Below are 22257 nucleotides of genomic sequence, written 5' to 3'. Positions count from 1 at the left end.
CAAATTTAGCTAAACATTTGAAGACCGGCACCCTGACCTTTTCAAAGAATTTAGAGAGGTCATGTTGTGTTAATATGATTTAGTAAGTGTCATTATTGAAAGCCGAGTGAATTATGATGCTGTGATGTAATGCAGATGAGCTCAGGAAAATTCTCCCAAGCGAACGACTGTAACATTAGCAGATATCATTAACGTTAACTATCATTAACATTACCTTTTTACCCCAAAGCACAACTAATATTAGCTCAGTAACATCTCTTCTTGTATGAACTTCTGTGACTGCAGTAACATGCTGGTATTGCTCTCACACAGACACACTCACTTCACTTCCTGCAACAAACCTGCAAGTCTGCATCACATACTTGGGGGAGGGAGTCAGTAAAAATCTGAATAAATATAAATGTTTCAATGAGTAAAAGTAAATACAATATTTAGAATTAAAAGCACTCAATTATGAAGACAAATCTCACCTAAATGCTCCCAAGTGACATCACTTGTTTTGTCCAACCATTGGTACAAGGCATTATTATAAATGTTTGTCTTTCTTATTGCAGACTGGCCACTGTTGTTAATCAATTCCTTTTATTGATTAACAAAATTTTTTTTTTTTGCTAAAAAGAAAGATATTACAGGAACAATATTGCTCAACATAACGGAACATTTTTTTCTTTTTATTGTGGTATCAAAAGCAGTATCAAGTATCATTTTGTAAAACTTGTATAATATCGAAGTCTAACATGTTGATATTGTGACAACCTTACCCCAGACCCATTCAACTTTAAAAGTCCTCACTGTTCGACTATATTCAAGTTTAGATAGCACATTCTGTGCCTATCCCAAGATGAAGATGAAAACTCACATGAGCCAAAACTAGAACATTGAAAATAAGTCCTGATCCAGCGCCGTTCACAGAATGTCCATGAATCCCTGTATCTATGTGGCAACATAATATAACTTATGCATATCAGTTTGACTGACACATGTCAAATGTCAGATTGAATGTTCTTTACAATTAAGTTAAGCTCATTGCTCTTTGAAAAGGTAAACGTGCATGATTATGTTATAATATAATTATATCAGTGTTTTAAAATGGTTTGAGAGTTATGACAATATATCATCCAACAAAATTTGCTATCGAGACAGGCCTACCATTATATTCTCTTGTTATAATATAGTTACTAAAGAAGCATGTTCACAACTGCAAGCCAAATCGTGTCAACATAAAGTTTAAACCTGATTGGTTGCATAGACAGCTACCATACCATCATCAATTCAGGCCAAAACCCTGTTCTTGTAACTGTCATCCTAATATTGGCACATTTGCCATCTTGCTTACAAGTCATGTGAAGGTACCCTCCCACCATTTGCATATGATCTTTGTCATTTGTGTTTCCTATCATTTAATACAATTTTTGATGTCAAATATATACTATGCGGTTTTACTTTTTACTTTCCAAACCTTCATTTCAAAATCCAATCTTTAACTTTGAAATCCAGAAATATCATGTACCAATGAAAATATAACAGAAGAAGACTAACAATAGTAATCGAAGACAAACATCAACAGCACATATCATGATTAGAAGGAAGCACCAATCACTGTTGGCAGGCAGTGATGCAAAATGCAGGAGATTAGAGTGCTGCTGTGAATCATCAGAGAAGTGAAACCAACCAGTGTCCCCTGGAGCACCTGGAGACTCTCCTCCTGTTTTTGTAGACTGATATTGCTGTATTTTAGTAGGAGTATTGGGAGCAAAAATACTGTCTTGCTTACCTGGTATTAAGTTGGTCAGCCAATGAGTGACCAGAAACTTCATTGGCATCGTGATGGCCCAGCTCTGAATCAGTCCCTGTTGGTAGAGCAGGTAGATTAGGAACTAGTGGATGCTAGTTAGGTGTGCTGCACAAATCTAACAGCTGTCGGAGCAGTGAGGGTAGTACAAGTGTTTAGATCCTTTATACCATTCAAAATCTTTACTCCAGTAATTGAGTAATAAAGCTGTGAGAGACAGATTCAAAACAACATAGTCTAAATCCAACAAACAGTTAACTTAAATACAATTTTAAATACAACCCATTTGACATATATACGTTGATTATGACAAATCAGTGACAATATATTTTACAGTAAGTCAATTTACATGGCAACAGCACAACACCACATTACGGCCATAGACTGTATATAAAGTTGGACAACGTGATTGGATGCTCCCAAAAAGTAAAACCAAAGTAAATGGTCTGTATTTATATTGCCCTTTTCTAGTATTGATGGCCACTCTTAAGTCCTTTACTGTTCAGTTACCATTCACCCATTCTCACACATTCATACAGTTCGTCTATGTGCAGCGCTTCCTCTATCATTCATCACTCATAATGCAAGCACAGCTGTCAGGGGCTCAGTAGCTTGCCCAAGGACACTTTGGCACGCAGAATGGGGGAGGCTGGGATCGAACTGCCCACCCTCTGGTTAGTGGACGACCTGCTCTACTCCTGAGCCTGAGCCTTGGTCACCACCTGGTGGCTGGCTGCAGTATAGGTCATAAATCCTGACTCCTTTATGTCCCTAGTGGAAGGGACATGGACCAAAATAAAAAGTCAATATACATTTTTCTGAAAGATGGTTTCTGTCATTTTAGTGATTTCTTATAACACTGATGTATGCTCAATTGTTAATTTTTCTGAGAAGTTTGGTTGAAATTAGTTATTTGATGTTATAAAAACAGTGTGAAATGTCAAAGTTGAGACTGACCCGCGATTGGTCAAATACAATTTGCTACCTCGGCACTCCAAATGCGCAAGATGGAAATGTTTGTATCCAGGAAATTTTGGCTTCGTTTCTGGATAGGGAATGGAATTGGAGATGTGTCGTACAACGTTATATAAAGTCTATGAATACGACATGAGCACATAGGATATTTTTTTCAGGAACAAGCTCAAATCCTTATCCACTGTATGCTTCTGAGGATAGTGGGGGCTGCAAAGTCTCTGGCACCATTATTTTGTAGGTCTGGGCCTGAAAACAAAAGCTTTATTCCTCAGGCATTCTGAAATAAATAAGTTGCCTTTAGGCTCAAAATCCAACTCTAAAGATATAATCCAGACTTTATGAAGGTCCACAAGACATATACCGTAAATGTGTTTTAGCATTATCACAAAAAATCTACTCAAAGCATCAACAGTAGTAGAGTTTTTGTTATACTGAATGGCTGGTCTTTTTACCCTTATTATATATATTTACCTTATTATATGTATTACAGTGATGGGATATTGTTATTATATCTTAAATGCAAACAACATTTAAATGGAAATCCCTGTCTATTTCATCCTGTCGTATAGTGACTCTCTCCGTGGTGTGTGTACTTTGGATTTTCATTTGAAATGATTCATGCATAAGTCTGCTTTGTTCAGACAACTTTAAGAGACTGAAGTCTATGATTTTGATCACAAATGTCAAAAACACATTACACATTGTCAGAGATGAGTATTTGCTGAATATCTTCGGCCTCTATGATATATTTTAATAAATACTGTTGAATCCTTTTTGCAGGCCCTATCTAGCATAGAATAGGATTACTGAATTTAGCTTGAGGCAAATTTGTGATTTATTATATTGCATATCTCTGATAGAAACATTCAAGGCTTGAGTATGGAGTGTCTGTAATGAAGTTTACGTTACAATCAAACAGAGAGAGAGAGAGAGAGAGAGAGAGAGAGAGAGAGAGAGAGAGAGAATGGTCATTCTGAATCATGCAGCCACCACCAGTAAGAAGCTGTTCATTTCAGAATCACATCTCCAAGCATGTTTGCTTGCTTCACACAAATCACACTCTTCCTACCCACGTCTCCTCTTTAACCCACTGTTCATCATACAGGCCCAGACCCCTCACACTTCTAAAACTTCCATCAGAGACAGGAAAACGGTGGCACGCTGTCTGTTACATGTCTGTCTGACACAACCTGAGCGGTTTCCAGGCCAATACACTCACCTCCCTGACACCCTACATCGGTGAACATGCGTCACGCAGTTCGCTGTCTGAGCAAGTACCAGCTCATAAAATACATATACACATCTCCACGACTCATTCATCTGACTCGTTCCAGTCGAACCAACGCCAGGAAGTGAGAACAACATATGGACCGTGACAGTGAAAGAGTGAGACAGCCGAGAGCATTTGTTGCGGATACAAGCAACAATTTAGCAAAGCTAGTGGGACTGACTTCCCCCCGGATTCTCGGTGTCTCGGTTGTTTGGTCTCGTCGTGATAGTGGTGGGAGCGGGAGAACGACGGGACGGAGATAAAGAGCTTGTACTTACACATGAGCCGGAGAGGGGAGGAGAAGTAAGACAGACAGACCTCGGAGTCTCCGACAGCTCCCTCCGTACTGTCTGTGCTGACCGCAGCTGCCGTGTGTGTTTACACTCCTTTGTATGAGCCCTGTGTGTGGCTCAGTGTTCACACGGCAGATGGCTCTCAGATATCCTCGGATACAACCGGCTACTGTTTATTTCTCATATGTTTGTACTTCGCGAGCTCGGTGTTCGCTGCTGTTTTATCATAACGGCCCCGCTGTCTCCTCGCGCATCCTGCCCGTTCCTCACGCGCACGCCACAATAACAATAGAGGAGAGACGTCGTGCTCGCCAGCGTCTCGACATGCTGCAACCAATAGATAGTCAGGTTTCACAGGGGCTCCCGCTGCCGGCCAATCATGAAGCGACTCTCACAGCAGGGCCGCGAACCAGGGTCTGTCTGGTTCGGCTAGATTGACAGGCCCGCGAGACTGTTTCTTTAAGGTGGCGCCGCTGAGATTAGCCCCCCCAACCACCCCAAAACACACACACACACGCGCGCGCGCGCGCACGAACTGCAATAATATAAGCAACACTCTCTTGGGGACAAGTTTAAGAAAGCAAATTTAGTGAAAATTCTGAGTTTGTTGAAAATGAGTTGAGGGGAAACTCTGTTTTTTTTATCCCAGACAGAGGGAGATGACTCTGACTCAGAGTCAGTTGTTAGTCCGTCTCTGCTCAGACCCGGTATTAACATCTCTCTCTGGTGATCCCAACATACATCCATCAGTTCACACCTGGCATTAGAAGTCGTCTCCACGTGGGTCTCCAGTGATCACATGTGATCAGACCTCACTCTCCCAGTTAAAATACAAATAAAGACATTAACACACACAAGTTATTTTTGATTGCTGTTGATTTAATTTCAATTGATATTTAAAAACAAATTGATAAAGCTTTAACAGAATGTTTTAAATTCAAGTTTATTTAATTAGGCTGGGGTTCTTTATTTAAAAAATATGACTTTTCTATGTTAATATGGATTACTGACATTTCCATCTTTTTTCAAAGCCTAATACAAGTGTCCCAGATAACAACGTGACCTGTCCCAGACCTGTCCCCTTTGTTGGCACAAAGAACACTAAAAGTTGCATACAATTTCCTAGATTACCCAAATTCACCCTAAAGGAACAACAAGGTAGTAAATGTTGCATATCAGCAAAACAGTCACACATATAACACCAAACTTCTTACAGTAGTTCCTCTTTGACCGGTGTGGCTCTGTGCAAAAGTTGGTGCTAATCAACCACTAGGAAGTGCTATTTTACGGGACATGTTGAATATTAAGTATGCAGAACACACACACACAATGGCTCTTGTGTTATTTTTAATCGGCTATTTTTACTTTAGGTCCATGCTAATTTTAGACATATTGAAAAATCCTTAGCTTTTTGTACTGACTAAAACTCATGTTTTGACATTTATTTTTAGTCTTAGACAAACAAAAACAAAAACATCAGACTGTAGTTTTAGTTGACAAAAACACCTGACATGTTTGTCAAACTTCAGCATACAGCTTTCAAATAAAATTTCCTCCAACCGATTTTAAAAATTAAAATGTACCAACTTCGGCTAATACAAAGCACTCTAACTTTTGCAATTTGAGTCAATCAGAAATTGACCCCAAAAAAGAGAAAACCCTTACAAATCTAATGTTTACACAAAAAAGAGCCCCATACAACAGCCTAGTAAAATATCCTCCTCTTATAATGATGAATAAATGGTTGTTTATATTTCTCCTAATGCTGTTTTGAGCTGCACTGATAGAATAAGTCAAAGCATCAACACTCTCAGATACTCTTAAGTCCCTTAATCATGCTTGATTTTTTTTTTTTCATCAATATCCATGAATTATACTCTTGGAATTCAAAGAAAATATTGTAAAACACTTAAGTCACAATGTTGAAGATAATTCCTGGATCTGCTCCTTTTTTTACACAAAAATTTGAATAGGTTCTTTCCTGACCTATAACAACATCCTTCCAACAATTGTCATGGCAATCCGTCAAGTAGTTTTAGTATAATCCTGACAAGAAACAAGCAAACACAGAAACGCTGATAAAAAAACATAACGTCCTTAGTGGAGATGAAAATCTATATTGTGTATTATGTAGCAGTGGCCACAAATACATCAAATCAATGTGTGTAAAAATGTAGTCCATTATGAAACACTGCAGCAGGTAAGAGGACTATGTAGGCTGTCCTCACTTTGTTGTTAATAAGGCACCAAAACCAGGAGAAATATCTCATCAAAGATCAACATTTTGTCCTTCTGACCTTTATTTTGTGAGGTGCAATACACATTTAAATCTTTGCTTTATTTTGATTGGCATGTTAACAAATGAGCACTTTCCAAAGCAGTTGATAAACAAAAAATGGACATGTGACATAATTGTTTACTTAATGACACAATGCATATTAATCAATGGTCACATATACTATATTGCATAATCATGGAGACAGCCTACAAAGAAAGTTTAATTTTCATCATCTACTATAAAAACAATTTCATAACATTATGCTTTATGTTGTGTGATTTGCTACAACACATTTTTGTCAGCAGAGCTTCATAGAGAACCCAGAGGCACCTATAAACACAATTTGGAAAACACAGAGGGAGAGTTCAGTGACACCCATACACTTTATCGAGACAGAAACTAAAATAAATGTGGATGGTCACGTTTTTTTAATGGCAACATGTTTGCAATACAAAATGTATGAATTTGTGATACTGTAAAAAGCTGATTGAAGCATTTTGCCAGAGGATTAGACAATAATCCATTTACCTAATATAAAGCAGATAGTAGCCTGGATTTTATTGTGATGACATCAGACAAACCAGTGCAGAACATCAGCATGTGATTAGAAAAACAGCTAAATAAATATCAAAGTAAGACTTGTCCTCCTCATGTTACAGCTTCCTGTACTGACATGTCCCTCCTGTTCAAGACACAGTATTCCTGTGAAAAGCAGGAGAAGAGTCAGGGTTTACTGGGGGAGCGGGACGTGAACACCCCTGAAGCCTCCAGCATGGTCTTTCTTCGTGCCGTCTCTTTGGCCACATTGTGGTTGAGGCGCCTCAGTCGTTCCTGGGGACAGAATATTTAGGTTATGTTGCTATTTATATATTGTTTTCTGTTTCCTTTCTGTCACATGTTTTAAACTTGTCTGGTTGGTAATTGTGCTGGTGATAATAGTAGTTCTCGCCGTAACTGTATAATGGTATTAGGGGTGATAGAGTTAGGTGATACTAAAGCTGCTTTCAGACATGCACTGAACTCCGCAGTTCCTCCGTATTTTCTCCAGAGGAGGTGCATGTGTGAACGCAAATGTCCGAGTGAGACAGTCCGCAGTTTCTACAGACTTTATCCACCTGGCCTCGTTATATAAAGTTCGTAGAAATACAAATACAAGTCCATGTGAGAACACAGCAAGAGGTCCCCCGCTGGAGAATTTTCGCTGCATTGTGCATGTGTGAAAGACAGACTCTGGATAAACCAAGTAACCAGTTCTCCAGATTTTACCAGTAGGTCATGTCTGAAAACGGCTTAACAGTAGTAGTACCAATAATAATAGTGAAAGATGTAGTAGCAGCGTAGCCAGTGTAGTACGATAACTTAAACTGCTACAAGTATTTGGTGTAGTACTACGAGTAAAAGTAACTGTAAATGATAAATGGTCTGTATTTATATTGCGCTTTTCTAGTCTAGATGGCCAAGTTGCTAAGGGGGAGGCTCTCAATGTAGTCTGTGCCTATGCACCTATCAGCAGTTCTGAGTATCTGACCTTCTTGGAGTTGTTGAGTGGGATCCTGTAAGGGGAACCACCCAGGGACTTTACAGTCCCTTTGGGAACCTCATGAGGGCAATGATGGAGAATTACAGATGGGGCTGACTGTGAGGAACGTCCTGCTTGATCTGAATCAAGAGTTATATATCGTCATTGGATTTCTGTGCTAGCCATGGATTGGCTAAAACATCTTAGGCCTAAGACCAATGATCAGCTGTTGTATCATCTGATCTATGGCCACATATCATCATTGTATTGGATTGGCAGCAATTCATTTTATTTAGTATTAATTAACACAAATGTAAGATTATGCCAAACTAGTTGATGGGGTGTTTTATTGAGAATTTGACCTTTTTTAAGCAAGTTAAATCATTTGTTAAGTTGTATGGTTACACCACATTATTGCCATACTGAATATTCTCTCATAATTGATTAATTCTAGAAATCTTAGACCAGATCCTCAAGAAAAAAAATGTATGCAAATCATTTGTAAGTTTATTTTTAAATTTTACTAAAAAATATGGACACAAAAAAATTTGTGTCATGTCATTGACCCATTTCTAAAGCGCTTTTCTAGTCTTGATCACCACTTTAAGCACAGTACAGCACAGTTTTGCCCTTCACCCATTCACACAGTGCAACTATGGGCAGCACTTTTTCTATTGGAAACGCCACAGCCGACAGGGGAAATTTGGGTTCAGGATATTGCCCACGGACATTTCAGCAATCAGGAAGATTGGGATCAAATCACTGTTCTTCTTGTTAGAGGAAGACCCGCTCTATCCCCTGAGCCACAGCTGCCCCGCTCTACAGTGAGGTTTTGCCATTCACCAATTACCACACATATTCATATAGTGCATATATGTGCAGCACTCTATTATACATCACTCACTTACTGCCAAAACAGCAGTCAGGGGCAAATTGGGGAACAGTATCTTGCCCAAGGACACTTCAGCATGCAGAATGGGAGAGACGTGGATCGACCACTCTACCTCCTGAGCCACAGCTGCCCAAGGATGCTCCAAACAATTGTCAAACCTCTTTTTCAGGGGAATCAATGCAGAAAGGCTTCGTAAACATCTGGTATTAACATGTGGTTTTGTGATCCGATCATAAGATAACAGCTCCGAATGCATGTGTTCACACCTGGCATTAAAATGTGACCCCACATACTGTAGGTCTCGTGATCGGATCTCAGATTAGCTCTCACCTCCCCACTCAATACAAACAAACACGTACGTCATTTCTGTTCACAAAGACCAAGTTATGTTGTTTTAACCCAGTCTGAGTACACAACTAAGTCTGATGTCAGTGTGTGTGTGTGTGTGTGTGTGTGTGTGTGTGTGTGTGTGTGTGTGTGTGTGTGTGTGTGTGAATGTGGACTGGCCTGATCGGATCGCTATCAGAGTGCGTTCACACCTGTACTTACAGCTGTCGACTTGAGATCATATCACAAACAACACATGTTAATACCAGGCGTGTACAGGGCCTTTCTCTTCACTGGGAGACAACTCCTTCCCCTTGCGAAGCTACTTGACTCTACATGCATTTTGTGAACTTGGAGAAGACCTATGACTGGATCCCTTGGGGGATTTTGTAAGAATATGGGGTTCCGCAGCCATAGTTACCAGCCATCCAGTCCATGTGCAATAAAAGTGAGAGTTGTATTTGTATTCTCGGAAGGAAGTTCCCAGTGGCTATTGTCCTACACCAGGGTTCACCCTGGTCACCAATCCTTTTTGTGATCATAATTGACAAGATGTCAAAGCACAGCTAGAGGGAGGAACGTATCCAATTTGGGAGCATTTTTAATTATTTTCTGCTATTTGCAGATGGTGTAGTGCTATGGGCTTCAGACTGTGACTTTCACTGTGGCCTGGGGTGGTTTAAAGTGGCTGAGAAGAAGTTCAGAAACTTCAAATCAGAGGACATGGGTGTGGTTTATAGTTTATTTTGCTTACTTCGGTTCCTAACTGAGTGATATTAAGAACTGTTCGAATTCTCAATAAATATCTGGCTCTTTAGCTGCTACATTTTCCTCTATGTTCACCAGCTGGTCTTAAACTGCATCTGTCTGTACTATATAACTAGAGGAACTGGAGAGTTCTTTGTAGGTAAGTAGGTATAAGCGACATATCCATTGTTAAAATATTGATAGTGCAAAGGAAAGAAACCCCACACTGACCTGAGCATTCTGCAATATGTTGTTTACTAGTACTACTCTACGTCTTGCATTCAGCAGCTTCTTGACATAAGGATCCAGGTCAAGTGCCACCTTCTGATGTTCATTTATCCTGCATAACTCTGAAAAGAATGTAGATTACAAGACACACAAAAGCAATCCATTAGCAAAGCATACGTTGTAATATTCATTGGCATATGATTGAAAATTCTTAATAAATATATATTTTTAAAAGGTTCATGTTATGCTTAAAATAAAGACAAATGAGAAAAAATGATTTTACATTTTACAGTAAATTACCTGTGGCCAGGTTGTCTATATGTTCTCTTAATTCTACTTGGCTTTCTCTGAAAAGGATAAAAAAAAATGTAATTAGTCTAAGAGGAAACAGATGATACAACAGTGCTGGTTCATTTAAAAACAGGCAGTATCCATGAAATCCTTAACAACACTGTTGTACATGTTACAACAGTGATGTAACTGACATGCATATCAATAAAGTCAGTATAATAATAATAATCTTTATTTATAGAGCACTTTTCCAAAACATATGTTACAAAGTGCTTTACAAAAGGCAGCAAGTTTAAACAGACAGGTCATAAAACATCAGGTTTAGAAGAAAGCAGGTAAAATAAATTAGTGTAAAAGTAACATTGCCGTGTAAAATGGTCAATAAAATAAATAAGAAGACAGATATAAAGAAAGTTAAGACTCAGGTAAAATCAGGGAAAGGCTCTCCGATAAAAGTATGTTTTAAGAAGAGACTTAAAAGAGTTCACCGAGTCAGCTGACCTGATCTACTCAGGCAGGTTGTTCCAGAGCCTCTGGGCCCGGACTGCAAATGCTGTGTCCACCTTAGTTTTTAGCCAGGCTGCTGGAAACGACAAGAGACCTCCAGCCGAGGATCTCACGCGTGTACTGGTGTGTATGATTCTAAAAAGGTCAGCAATGTAGCAGGGAGCAAGGCCATGAAGGGCCTTAAAAGTGATCAGTAAAATCTTAAAATCAAATTCTAAAACATACAGGGAGCCAGTGTAAAGCAGCTAAAAACGGACTGGTGTGATAATGTTTCTTAGTTCTGGTTAAAAGCCTGGCAGCTGAGTTCTGTACAGTCTGGAGTAGATCAATAGATTGTTTGGCTCAGGCAGGTAAAACGGCTGTTACAATAATTCAAACGTGATGAGATAAAAGCATGTAAAATGGTCTCTGTGTTTTTAAAAGTTAGCATGGATCATATCTTAGAAATATTTTTAGGTGATAAAAACAGGATTGCTCAAGCTTAGTGGTGTGCTGCTCAAAACGTAGCTTTTCATCAAACCAGACTACCAGATTCTTTGCCACAGGCTTTATGTTGTCAAATAGGGAACCAGCAGATGGCAGTATTTGTTTTGCCATGTGCAGGGACCCAATGACAATAATCTCTGTTTTGTTTGTGTTCAGCTGAAGAAAATTAAGAGACATCCAGTTTTTTATATCATAGAGGCAGTTAGTGAGGCAGCATACCCGGGTCTGTGTGTCTTTCAGGCAAGTACAACTCCCTATAGTCAGTATAAAAATTAAATGAGACGCCATTATAAAATAGGCCCCAAGACTGATCCCTGCGGCACACCATACTCTGCAGTTGAAAATGAGGTGACAGTTTTTAACAGACACACAGAATCTCTCTCTCTCTCTCACCCTGAGTTTTCTACTGCAAATTTCAACTGTTGCTTTAACAAATTGTGTAATTTATAGAAAATGTAGGTTTAGATGATTTATAAACTGTTTATATTTAAAGATATATTATTATCTTTATCAGATTTAATTTGCAGTTTCACTGTACCGGCCGTGTGTACTTAAACTTGCATGGCTTAATCTTTGAGACAGTATGCGGAGTTCACTCACTAACTGCACACAGGTACGAAGCAAACCACTCCAGCGCTGTGCCAGATATCCCCACCCAGTGCTCCAGTCTGTTAAAAAGAATGCTGCATTTGGACAGCACTTCAAGAAGCTGAATCATCAGTATTCGTCTATGTAAACAGTCCCGACAAACGCAATCTGAACGTGTATTTTTTAAAGTTTTCTTTCCATTAAAGTGAAAGAAGGCATGATGGAAGCAAAAGAGACCAAAATCTCAAAATTGACCAGTACAAGAAAAAACTATCTTCTTGCCTCTAGTGTCCTTAAACAGTAACTGCATACTTTTGATTGTAGGCTCCTCATCTAAAAACTATTCATTCTACTTTTTGTTGTTGTATGCTGATAGATCTTTATCAATACATGATACAGACAGCCCTCCCTCAAATGTGAAAGGAGGGAATTGTAGGTACACTGAAATGAAGTCCTTTTCACCAGTTATTGTGTGTGTGTTATTCAAAATATATAAACTAGTAGCATACAAAGCATGCACATTGTGGCATAGTCTCCTTTGTTTTTGCCTGCTCTTGTGATACATCGATTGATACTAAAGTATACCCCTGTCTCTGTGTGAACTGTTGAGTATTAAACAATTGTGTGAGGGTATTAAAATAAAAAAAGAAATTAAATAAATAATTATGAGAAGTGCCCTTTTTCTCACTTGAGCCTCTGCCCCCCCCAAATACCTGTGCACGTCTCTGGTTGCATCAGTAACATAAACAACATATGTAACATTCTGTCTTAACAGTAATCATCTCAACATCAGCTCCATGTCAACTGTAGAACTAAACTAGCACCAGTCACGAGACAGTCACAAGACAATTAGCTAGCTCGGAGGTGAAGACTTGTGCAGGACAAACAATAACAAATCATCCTTTGAGTATTTACCTGACTGAGTGTACATGGAGGTCGAGCTGCTGAATAGCGGGCTTAAGGAGGTCGAGCAGCCCCTCAGCGACCACATCTTTACCAGAGGAAGCGTCCACAACAGTCGCAGCAGCCATTTTCTAAAGCATTACAAGCAGCCAGGCAGGAAGCTACGTCACGGACGCTGGAGTCATAAAAGCCTCTCCATTTTCTTCCCCAGGATCTCCAGGGCAGACGGTCAGCACCATTTTAGGGACACGCGTCGGTGAAGTCTGTCTCCAGTGATTTAGAGTTATTTTGCCTGCGTCTGCTCAGTTAGGAAGCTAACACAACGCAGTGTGTTCAAACTGAAAAAGACCAGACAAGCCACACGGCCCCCCCGTGCTGCTTATACAGCTGCTAAAGCTAACAACAGCTGAAAGGCTTTTCCTTCGACCGACGCAACATTCACTGTAAGTAAAACATACTTCAATTTTAGTTCTGTTCTTGTGTAACGAAAACAGTCAGAAGTCCCATTGATTTGTACCAGAGATGTGGGCCTTCGCTTTGTGTGACCATCAACACGAGAAAAGTGCTGTAGACATGCAGAGCGTTTGGCTCTTGGAGTTTAGTGTGGCCCCTCTGACCAGCTCCTATTTCTGTTTAGCCGGTTTGTTGGGATCATAGTCTCTGCTCGGGACCCTAAAGCACTTCATCTGTCCCCCTGATAACAGTCATCCTGCCTGACGGGGTCGTCCGTCTGTGTGGCATACTGCTAGCAGTATCTAACATGGCCTCATCTTCAGCAGAGCCTGAACCAGACGGTGGGTTGAATAAAACCTACCATTGGTCAATGTGATGGTACATGAGCAGTAACCACCTGTGCTGTCTGTCCAGGCTCTGCTGCACGTGTACGTCTGTGTGGTATGTGACCAGCAGCCTCTCCATACCGACCCCAAGCCTCAGTGATCATCACTGTACAGACGCCACCATGCTAAGATTAGCACCGCGCTACTTGCTTGGTGACCCTTCTGCATGTCTGTGGGAACAGCTTAATGTAATTTCTGAATAAAATATTTCAAGATGCCATACAAAATGCACGAGGAGTTCGGAAGTCTTTCCAAACTGAGGGGAATGAAATCCCTCTGAGAGAAATAACCATAAACAATATCATAGGATATTTGTTTGGTTATTTACTGTCCATTCATCGTCAGTGGTGTTTACAGCTTTGGGTCAGGGTTTGATAGTATTTTTTTAATCTAAATCCTGTCACATTCCTTATTGAATCTAATTAGATTTATTTATCATCATATATGAATATCTCAACCTGAAGATTTGTGACTAGCATCTGAAGTCTGGGAAGGAGAGGACTAACAGTTTGAGTTTCCACACTGAACACCTGTCTCAAAGAAGATGGCACAAAGTATCAATAGTCTACAGTTTTTTTTCCCCCTATTACAAGATCTAGGCAGAGCTCTAAATGGACACTAAAGGGGTTTACATTTTGTTAATTTGATCAGTTGGAGCGAAAATGCTTGTATATTAGCAATTTCTGACTTTTTAACTAGTTTTTGATATTACACAAACAATATACTATTATGCATAACTGTGTAAAAAAAGCACCATCAAAATATATATTTGACTCCAAGTTGAGCAGATGTATTGTGAAAAGTAGAAATCATCAAGTATGAGAATAAAAAACATTTCTCAACCTAGAACACTGGCATAAAAAATCTGAATTCTGATAAATAAATGACCAAAAAATCACCACTTTGAACCTTTAAGCAAATATGAAAACTCCATGGAACAATATCACAGTAATAGTACAATGACCTGATGTTAAATAGAAACGCACATTTCTTTCAGGACTGTGGTGGCTGCCAGTCATCATTGAGACAAATAAAGAAACCGATTGTAAACATAATCTTAGGCTGTAATATAAACTTATATTTAGATAATTGCCTATTGTAAATGGTGCCAAAAGGTCTCATAACTATCGATATAACATGTATTTTTAGGCCATTACAGTATTTCTAAAGACTCATGTACTTCTCAGTTGTAGTGAGTTGTGTGTAATTGCACATAGGGGAGGGTGCGTTGTGAGTCTGTTAGGCACAGGTATAACCTGTCCCAGGAAAGCTGGTTGGCATATGCAATGCATCATTTGAAAAGCTTGAGATCTCCACTATAAGATGGACATGAAAAGCCTAAGCCATGGTTCACCGTTAAGCATTGAAATGCAGTAAGTTTTCAGCACATGGTAGAGAAAAGTTGGTCTGGCTTCCATGCGTGAGTGATAACACTCTACCGTATTGGAAACGAGTGTAATTGTGATAGCCAAAGTAATTTTCAGACACAGAATACAGCAAAACTTTAAAAGCAACATTATTGCCTCAGTTTCAAGACTGCATTTGTCAGTGAAAATTGGGCTTATAATTCAGTGCTTACCTTTTCTGAAATGCTAGCTCCATGCTTTAAAATCCACTTGTAAGATCTGGTATAATCCTGTAACTTTTGCCATCGAAATACAGCAAGATCCGGCTTCTCAGCCTTCACCACGATTTTGTTCAGTGTGTTTTGTAGGCTCCTCTTTAAAATATATAAGAAATAAAAGAAGAAAATCTCCTGAATCTGGTGATAATACCCTAAGTAGTGAGCTGGGGACAACCAAAAGAAGACGGGTGTGAGGATGTCGGCGTCTTTGGGGAGTTGAAGAGGTTAAAGCAAAGATACAATTGCTGCATCAAAGACCGGGAGCAGCAATGCAGATTACCCACTGCTTCTTAGAGGTTTATTACCACCTCAACATTCAAATGTAGGATTGCAATAAATTTAACATTTCGCTTAAATTATGAAGACAAAATGTTGTTTCTTTAAGCATACTGTCTAGTGGCCTGGGAGCCCATCAAAGTAGTATGGGCTTTCTGCAAAATGTACGTAGCGGAAAGCCTGGAAACACTAGTGAGTGATTCTGTTTTGTTTTTTTTGTTTTTTTTTCTCCAAATAATCTTTGAGCACAGGCACCAGTGTGTCAGCCCATCTGTGTCGGATGGGCTGTAAACAAATGTGAGCTCTGCTGTGGAATTAATACATTATATCCTCCCTGTACATGCTGCGCCACCCCTCACCTGCAGCTCAGGAGATTTCTGGGTTGTGAACGAGTCTGAGCACAGAATCTCTCACTGAAATGTATGGAAGTCAACGGTCTGAGAGTCTGGATCCAATTCTGCAGACATCCTCCTGAGTTTGTCTGAAATGGCTTTAATGTATTGTTGAGTGAAATGTCCACTCTTTTCTGACCTACGAGTTGACCTTGTTTTATTTTCTGTCCTGTCTTTTCCTAGGAGCCTGAAAGCGAAGTCTGTCAAAATGAGTGCACCCTCCTCTCAAAAAGTTGTCCTGAAAAGCACCACCAAAGTGTCCCTAAATGAGCGGTGAGACGCCACGCACCACGTCAGCATTTAGACACCAGATGCAAGGGCCAGCCTTGGCTTGCGAAGGTTCTAGGGCTCTCTACGGAAGGCTTCTGTTGGGGACCGGACCCGACATGGATGCTATTCTGACTGTCCTCAATGTGTGCACTGCCTGCTCAACTTTATTGCCAACACTTGTTGAGTTACCCACAGAGTTAAATGTGATTGGATCAAAAGAGCCTCACCTCGGTCAACGATCTTGTGTGAGCAGTGCACACATGTATAAGGGGAGAGGGTAGTGGTCATACTTGGTAAGCCTTGGTAAGCCTATGCTAGACCGGACCGCTGTCCTACAAATGCCTTGGCACTACTGCTCCCTGTTAATGTTACACTACAGTATACATCAAGTATACTCATTCAAAGTGGAGAGGAAGGCTTCAGCTACACCAGGGAGATGGGACACCCCTTACTTTTCTGCCTCTCTCAAACTTTTCTCTCTCAAACCATTGCAAGTGTAGCACTCAAACCTTTATCCTGTTCTTTCATCGTCTTTCTCCTCTCTGCTCTAAGTCTATAAGACACTGGTTACTCAGTCCTAGCTTGGACGTGACAAAGAGCTTCCCATACCTCACCCATCTCTCCTTCCCTGATCTGAGTCTCTCAGTGGTTTAACCATAAGTCACGGTCCATGCTGTAAGTGGCTGGGTGGCCAAGCACTCCTCACGTCCAGGGCCTCTGCTGCTGCAGCATGATGACATCCCAGCCAGTCAGCTGGAGGCCTGTAAGTGACAAATTGTGCACCTCTTCTGGCACCTTCTCCTGCTTCTGTCCTTCACTTCTGTAGATTCTATTCTTTCTTAGTTTCCCTGTCTTCTTGTGCTTATTTGAAAACACATGCTAAATTCGAGTATAAATAATTCTCGATTGTCATTTCATTGAGAGAGAGAATGAGAGAGTGCCAAGAAGTGGAACATGAGTCTTACATGACAAAAGAGCCACCAAAGTCTGTGTGGCTCCATCCGTAATATGAGAAATGACTTGATATGGAACCCTGCTTCCTCCTCCTCCTCTCTATATCCCTTGTCCCCTTCTTTTACTTCCTCCCTCTTTTTCCCTCCCACCTCTAAAGCTTCACTAACATGCTGAAGAACAAGCAGCCCACTGCGGTAAGCCTTCGAGCCACCATGCAACAACAGCATTTGGCCAGTGCCCGCAATCGCCGGCTGGCCCAGCAGATGGAGAACCGGCCCTCAGTTCAAGCTGCTCTGAATCACAAGCAGGTGAGGTCGAAAATGAGACGAGCTGAGCTGGCGGATCTTTTAACTGTGTTGTTTAGTGTATTCTGACCTACACCAATACTGTGTAACCAGGCAGACGGATGTCTGTATCATGGACCTTCCACTTGTTTGTCCTAGAAGAAGCTTCTCAGTGCTAAGACAGGGGCAAGTAATTTGGGTCAATATAATTAGTCTTCATTTGTGTGAAGAAGTGTAGATCACTGGCAATATGTGGAAGTAATGGTGTACTGCATAATATTGAGAAAGGGACTAATCATGCAGTGATTGCATGCAGTAGTGTGCTCTATTATTATCATTTTTGCTGGGGCACAGCACCTTTTGTGGCTGGTCCTCCCAACTTAAAAAAAATAATATATATTTTTGGGTGGCATTTCACCTTTCTTGACAGGATGACAAGTGTGAATGGGGAAGACGTGCAGAAAAGGGCCGGGTTGGAAGACTCGAGTCTTAATGTCCAGGGCGCCCGTGTGAACAGTTTAGCTAGTGGTCATCCCACAGGAAACCATCTTAATGGTTCATCGAGGCAAACAAACCTGAAGTGGTGCTCCTGGAGGAAACAAGCCAATACTTCACATCAAGCTTTTATTTTGAAAACTTGGGTTGCTTGCTTAACAGACCTCTGAAAGAGGCAGCATGCAAAATTTAGCAGTTAAGTCAATCATTCAAACTTGTATGAGCCACACACGTGAACAGTAATAAAGCTAATTTAGTTTAGTTGAAAAAAATATTGACGATAAAATCTTCACTAATGACGAGAATCTTTTTTGAAGTGGACTCCAGAACATTACCACAGGCTCTGCAAGCAGTCCATTCTAAACAAGCAGTTTTAGAATGGGCACTGCACTAGTGTTAGATTGGCCAGCGTAGCATCTTTTTTGATGAATTGTTTTTTTTTTTTGTCATAGATGCACTATATGAGTGTGTGAATGGCAAAAAAAACGCACTGTAAAGTGCTTTTGAGTAGTCATCCAGACTAGACAAGCACTATATATAAATACAGACCATTCACTGTTGATCTTAATGTGGGCTTTACCTTTCCTCAATATTGGCTCCAATGTTTGTCTGACTGCATGTTCTAACTGCACCCATGAATAATGTGATCAGAGCCTGAAGCAGCGCCTAGGGAAGGGCAACATCCAGGCCAGGCTGGGCCGACCCATCGGGTCTCTGATCCGTGGAGGAGCGGTTGGAGGTAGAGGAGCGATGCGGGGGATGCCCAGGGGAAACCTCCGAGGACGAGCGAGAGGAGGCGTAATGAGAGGAGCTCTGTCCCTGAGAGGTGTTTATCCATCTCACCTATGAACAAAGCTCTTACTCAAACTGTGTTGATTCTCATGGCTCTAGATTTTTCCCAGAATGATGATATGATTTGTATTTCACAGGGAAGAGAGTGTCTACAGGTGTCCCCATGAGAGGCCGTGGCTTTGCTGGCCGTCTGGCAATGCGTAGAGGAGGCCGCCACCGTGGAGGAGTTGTTGGCAGAGGAGGGGCCCTGTCACGAGGAGCAGCTCGAGGAGGAGTAACACTCAGAGGTCAGAGGCTAATAATGTTTTAGTTTATTTAATATTTAAATGTACAAAAATAAGTTTTGTTTGGTTTTTGTTGTTTTTTTTTGTTTTTTTAGCTTATAAAATGGACAAACTCCAAGCCTATATAGTTGTCAGTACAGTCTTTCACCTGACTGTGTGTGTGTGTGTGTGTGTGTGTGTGTGCACATGTATTTACAGGCCGTGGTGGACTACGTGGACGTGGTGGTTTTGCTGGTAGAGGTGGTCGCGGAAGGGGACGAGGCCGAGGTGTCGGCCGGCAAGCTGTGACCAGGGAACAACTGGACAACCAACTGGACGCCTACATGTCAAAGACCAAAGGTCACCTGGATGCTGAACTGGATGCCTACATGGCTCAGGCAGACCCAGACAGTATGGAGTGACCATGAAGGACTCTGAACCTGAAGCACATATAGAGTCACCGCAGATCTGTACAGCTGGACTCGCATAGAGTGTAGTGTTGATGTGGTGAGAAATGATTGTGATCATAATTTAGATGAGATTGGTGAAAGTCCAGGACTTGGAGTAGGAAATCCAAGTTGTCATCTGAGTGCATTGACCACCAGTCAATTCTGCATCAACCAGCTCCCTGCAAAGTTTTCATTCTGGAATAACTGTGTGAAGGGACCTTTTTAAACATTACAAACCCTGCTGTTTATACACATTTTCATTATCTTGTAATAATCTACTTGTCCTGAAACAGTTTTTGTTTGTTTGTTTTGTTTGTTTGTTTGTTTTTGGGGGGGGGGCACTTGTCCAGGATTTAAGAAATGTGTTAACCTTTTTTTAAGCAGTTTTGAATTACATTTTTTATTTTTCAAAAAGCCTTTTATTTTAAATTTGATTTTAGTGTTTGTGTGCTAAGACCTTTGGGAATTCATCCTTTGGCTGATCTTGATATCTGCAATGCAAAACTTTCCAAAATTTGTTGAAAAAGAATGTAAGCAAAACGTCTTTGAGCCAAGTATCCATTTGTCTTTGTTTTGTATTTGAAGGATGTAGTACTTAGACGTCTTTAGTTCCGCTGAATCTTCCACTCGTCTGCATTCTTTATTGGAGTGTTGGCATTTTGAACTTGTACTTGAGAACATTTGTATGACATAACCCAAAGCAAGTAAAGTTATGTTTTAATGAAAGTTGGTTTGTGTCCTGACTTCAGATTTTGAAATGCACACCACATTACAAATATAGTAAGTTGGAATGTTCATATCAGAGTTAATATTAAATTGGCCAGTAATGTCAAAGTCTGAAAAACCTATGCTCCAATTTGATCTTTCCCAAATGGACATGGAAAAAGAAGTCCTTTTGGAGATTACCATACTCCAAGACCTTTTTATAGAGAAGTGCCTACTTGTTTTCTGGTGATAGCACTGTATATTGGTGAGGAGGATATTTTTCTTTTTTATTTAAGTAATCTTGGATGGAAAATGTCAAATTCAGTATTTTACACACAAAATTAATTTGCATAAGTGATTTCTGTCTGCTTTCATGTCTGGATAAAAATAACATGACAATTGGTCTTTAAAAAGTGTGCTCAAACCGCTGCCTGTTGCATTTCTAACAGGACAGACCTTGCAGATGTTAATAGGCATCTGTAGGATGATCATCAGCTGGTAAACCAAATACAACATCAACTTACATCATTACAGAAAGGTAAATGGTACACAGTGTTAATCATATCACCCATCTCTCGACTAGTGAACCCAGAGTGGGGAGTTCTTGTGTTGGATTACGTCACACATCAGTTGTGTCCTAACCTCAGCTCTGGGACATTATTTTAAAATTGAAGATGGAAGGTGAACACAGTTCATTTTTTGTAAGTGGTTTCCGGTGCGCTCTGTGCGCCTGACAGCACTGTCATGTCCACTGCAGCGACACACACACTACAGTGCGTTGCATAAGTATTCACCCCCCTTGGACTTTTCCCCATTTTGTACTGTTACAAACTGGAATTCAAATAGACTTTTGCCCATTTGATCAACACAACATGCATAGTACTTTGAAGGTGCAAAATACCTTTTATTGTGACACAAACAATAATGAGAACAAAAATCTGTTGGATGCATAAGTATTCACCCCCCCTGAATCAATACTTGGTAGAATCCCCTTTCGCTGCAATTACAGCTGCAAGTCTTTTGGGGTATGATGTCTCTACCAGCTTTGCACATCTAGTTCTTGGCAAAGAAGCTGAAGCTCAGTCAGATTGGATGGAGACCGTCTGTGAACAGCAATTTTCAAGTCTTGCCATAGATTCTCAATTGGATTTAGGTCTGGGCTTTGACTGGGCCATTTTAAGACATTAACATGCTTTGATCTAAACCATTCCATTGTAGCTCTGGCTGTATGTTTAGGGTCATTGTCCTGCTGGAAGATGAACCTCCGTCCCAATCTCAAGTCTTTTGCAGACTGCATCAGATTTTCTTCAAGGATTGCCCTGTATTTGGCTCCATCCATCGTTCCCTCAATTCTGACCAGTTTCCCTGTACCTGCTGAAGAGAAGCATCCCCACAGCATGATGCTACCACCACCATGTTTCACTGTTGGGATGGGGTGCTCAGGGTGATGGGCAGTGTTGGGTTTCCACCACACACAGCGTTTTGCATTGAGGCCAAAAAGTTACATTTTGGTCTGATCTGACCAGAGCACCTTCTTCCACATGTTTACTGTGTCTCCCACATGGCTTGTGGCAAACTCCAAACGGGATTTCTTATGGTTCACTTTCAACAACGGCTTCCTTCTTGCCACTCTTCCATAAAGGCCAGATTTGTGGCGTACACGACTAATAGTTGTCCTGTGGACAGATTCTCCCACCTCAGCTGTGGATCTTTGCAGCTCCTCCAGAGTTACCATGGGCCTCTTGGTTGCTCCTCTGATTCATTTTTTTATAACCTAACCCTGCTTCATACTTCTCCACAACTTTATCCCTGACCTGT

The 22257-nt window shown here is 40.6% G+C and overlaps 3 protein-coding genes across 8 annotated transcripts in view; 1 reads left to right on the top strand and 2 right to left on the bottom strand.

Moving 5' to 3' along the window:
- The window catches only part of smad10a (SMAD family member 10a), a 29344-nt gene extending 24674 nt beyond the window's left edge, over positions 1-4670 (bottom strand). For 3 of the 6 annotated variants that reach the window (XM_035182420.2, XM_035182416.2, XM_047344128.1), the window contains exons 1-2: positions 4316-4668; positions 1775-1850 (exon numbers count right to left, since the gene is read on the bottom strand). Coding sequence is in view for 5 of the 6 variants with exons in the window: in XM_035182416.2 (XP_035038307.1) it covers positions 1775-1850; positions 4316-4319 (80 nt within the window). In the remaining variant the exon portion in view is untranslated. Of the gene's footprint in view, positions 1-1774; positions 1851-4315 lie in introns of all 6 variants that reach the window. The other 3 variants (XM_035182419.2, XM_035182418.2, XM_035182417.2) reach the window with 3 other exon arrangements.
- A 1922-nt stretch (positions 4671-6592) lies between these two features.
- snapin (SNAP associated protein) lies at positions 6593-13267 on the bottom strand. The gene is made up of 4 exons (XM_035182375.2): positions 13109-13267; positions 10622-10668; positions 10325-10443; positions 6593-7439 (listed from the first exon to the last, which is right to left on the bottom strand). The coding sequence occupies exons 1-4, from the start codon at positions 13222-13224 to the stop codon at positions 7332-7334; spliced, it is 390 nt and encodes a 129-aa protein (XP_035038266.1). The 5' UTR covers positions 13225-13267; the 3' UTR covers positions 6593-7331.
- Positions 13268-13305: 38 nt separating this feature from the next.
- chtopa (chromatin target of PRMT1a) lies at positions 13306-20460 on the top strand. Its single transcript, XM_035182374.2, has 6 exons — positions 13306-13539; positions 16411-16500; positions 17609-17759; positions 18882-19056; positions 19160-19309; positions 19505-20460. The coding sequence occupies exons 2-6, from the start codon at positions 16436-16438 to the stop codon at positions 19705-19707; spliced, it is 744 nt and encodes a 247-aa protein (XP_035038265.1). The 5' UTR covers positions 13306-13539; positions 16411-16435; the 3' UTR covers positions 19708-20460.
- The last annotated feature ends 1797 nt before the right edge of the window (positions 20461-22257 follow it).

Source organism: Hippoglossus stenolepis, chromosome 17, assembly GCF_022539355.2.
Source record: "Hippoglossus stenolepis isolate QCI-W04-F060 chromosome 17, HSTE1.2, whole genome shotgun sequence".
In the NCBI taxonomy this organism is placed as follows: Eukaryota; Metazoa; Chordata; class Actinopteri; order Pleuronectiformes; family Pleuronectidae; genus Hippoglossus; species Hippoglossus stenolepis.
The sequence above is the reverse complement of the archived record's forward strand: the minus strand, read 5'-3'. Positions and strand labels throughout refer to the sequence as shown.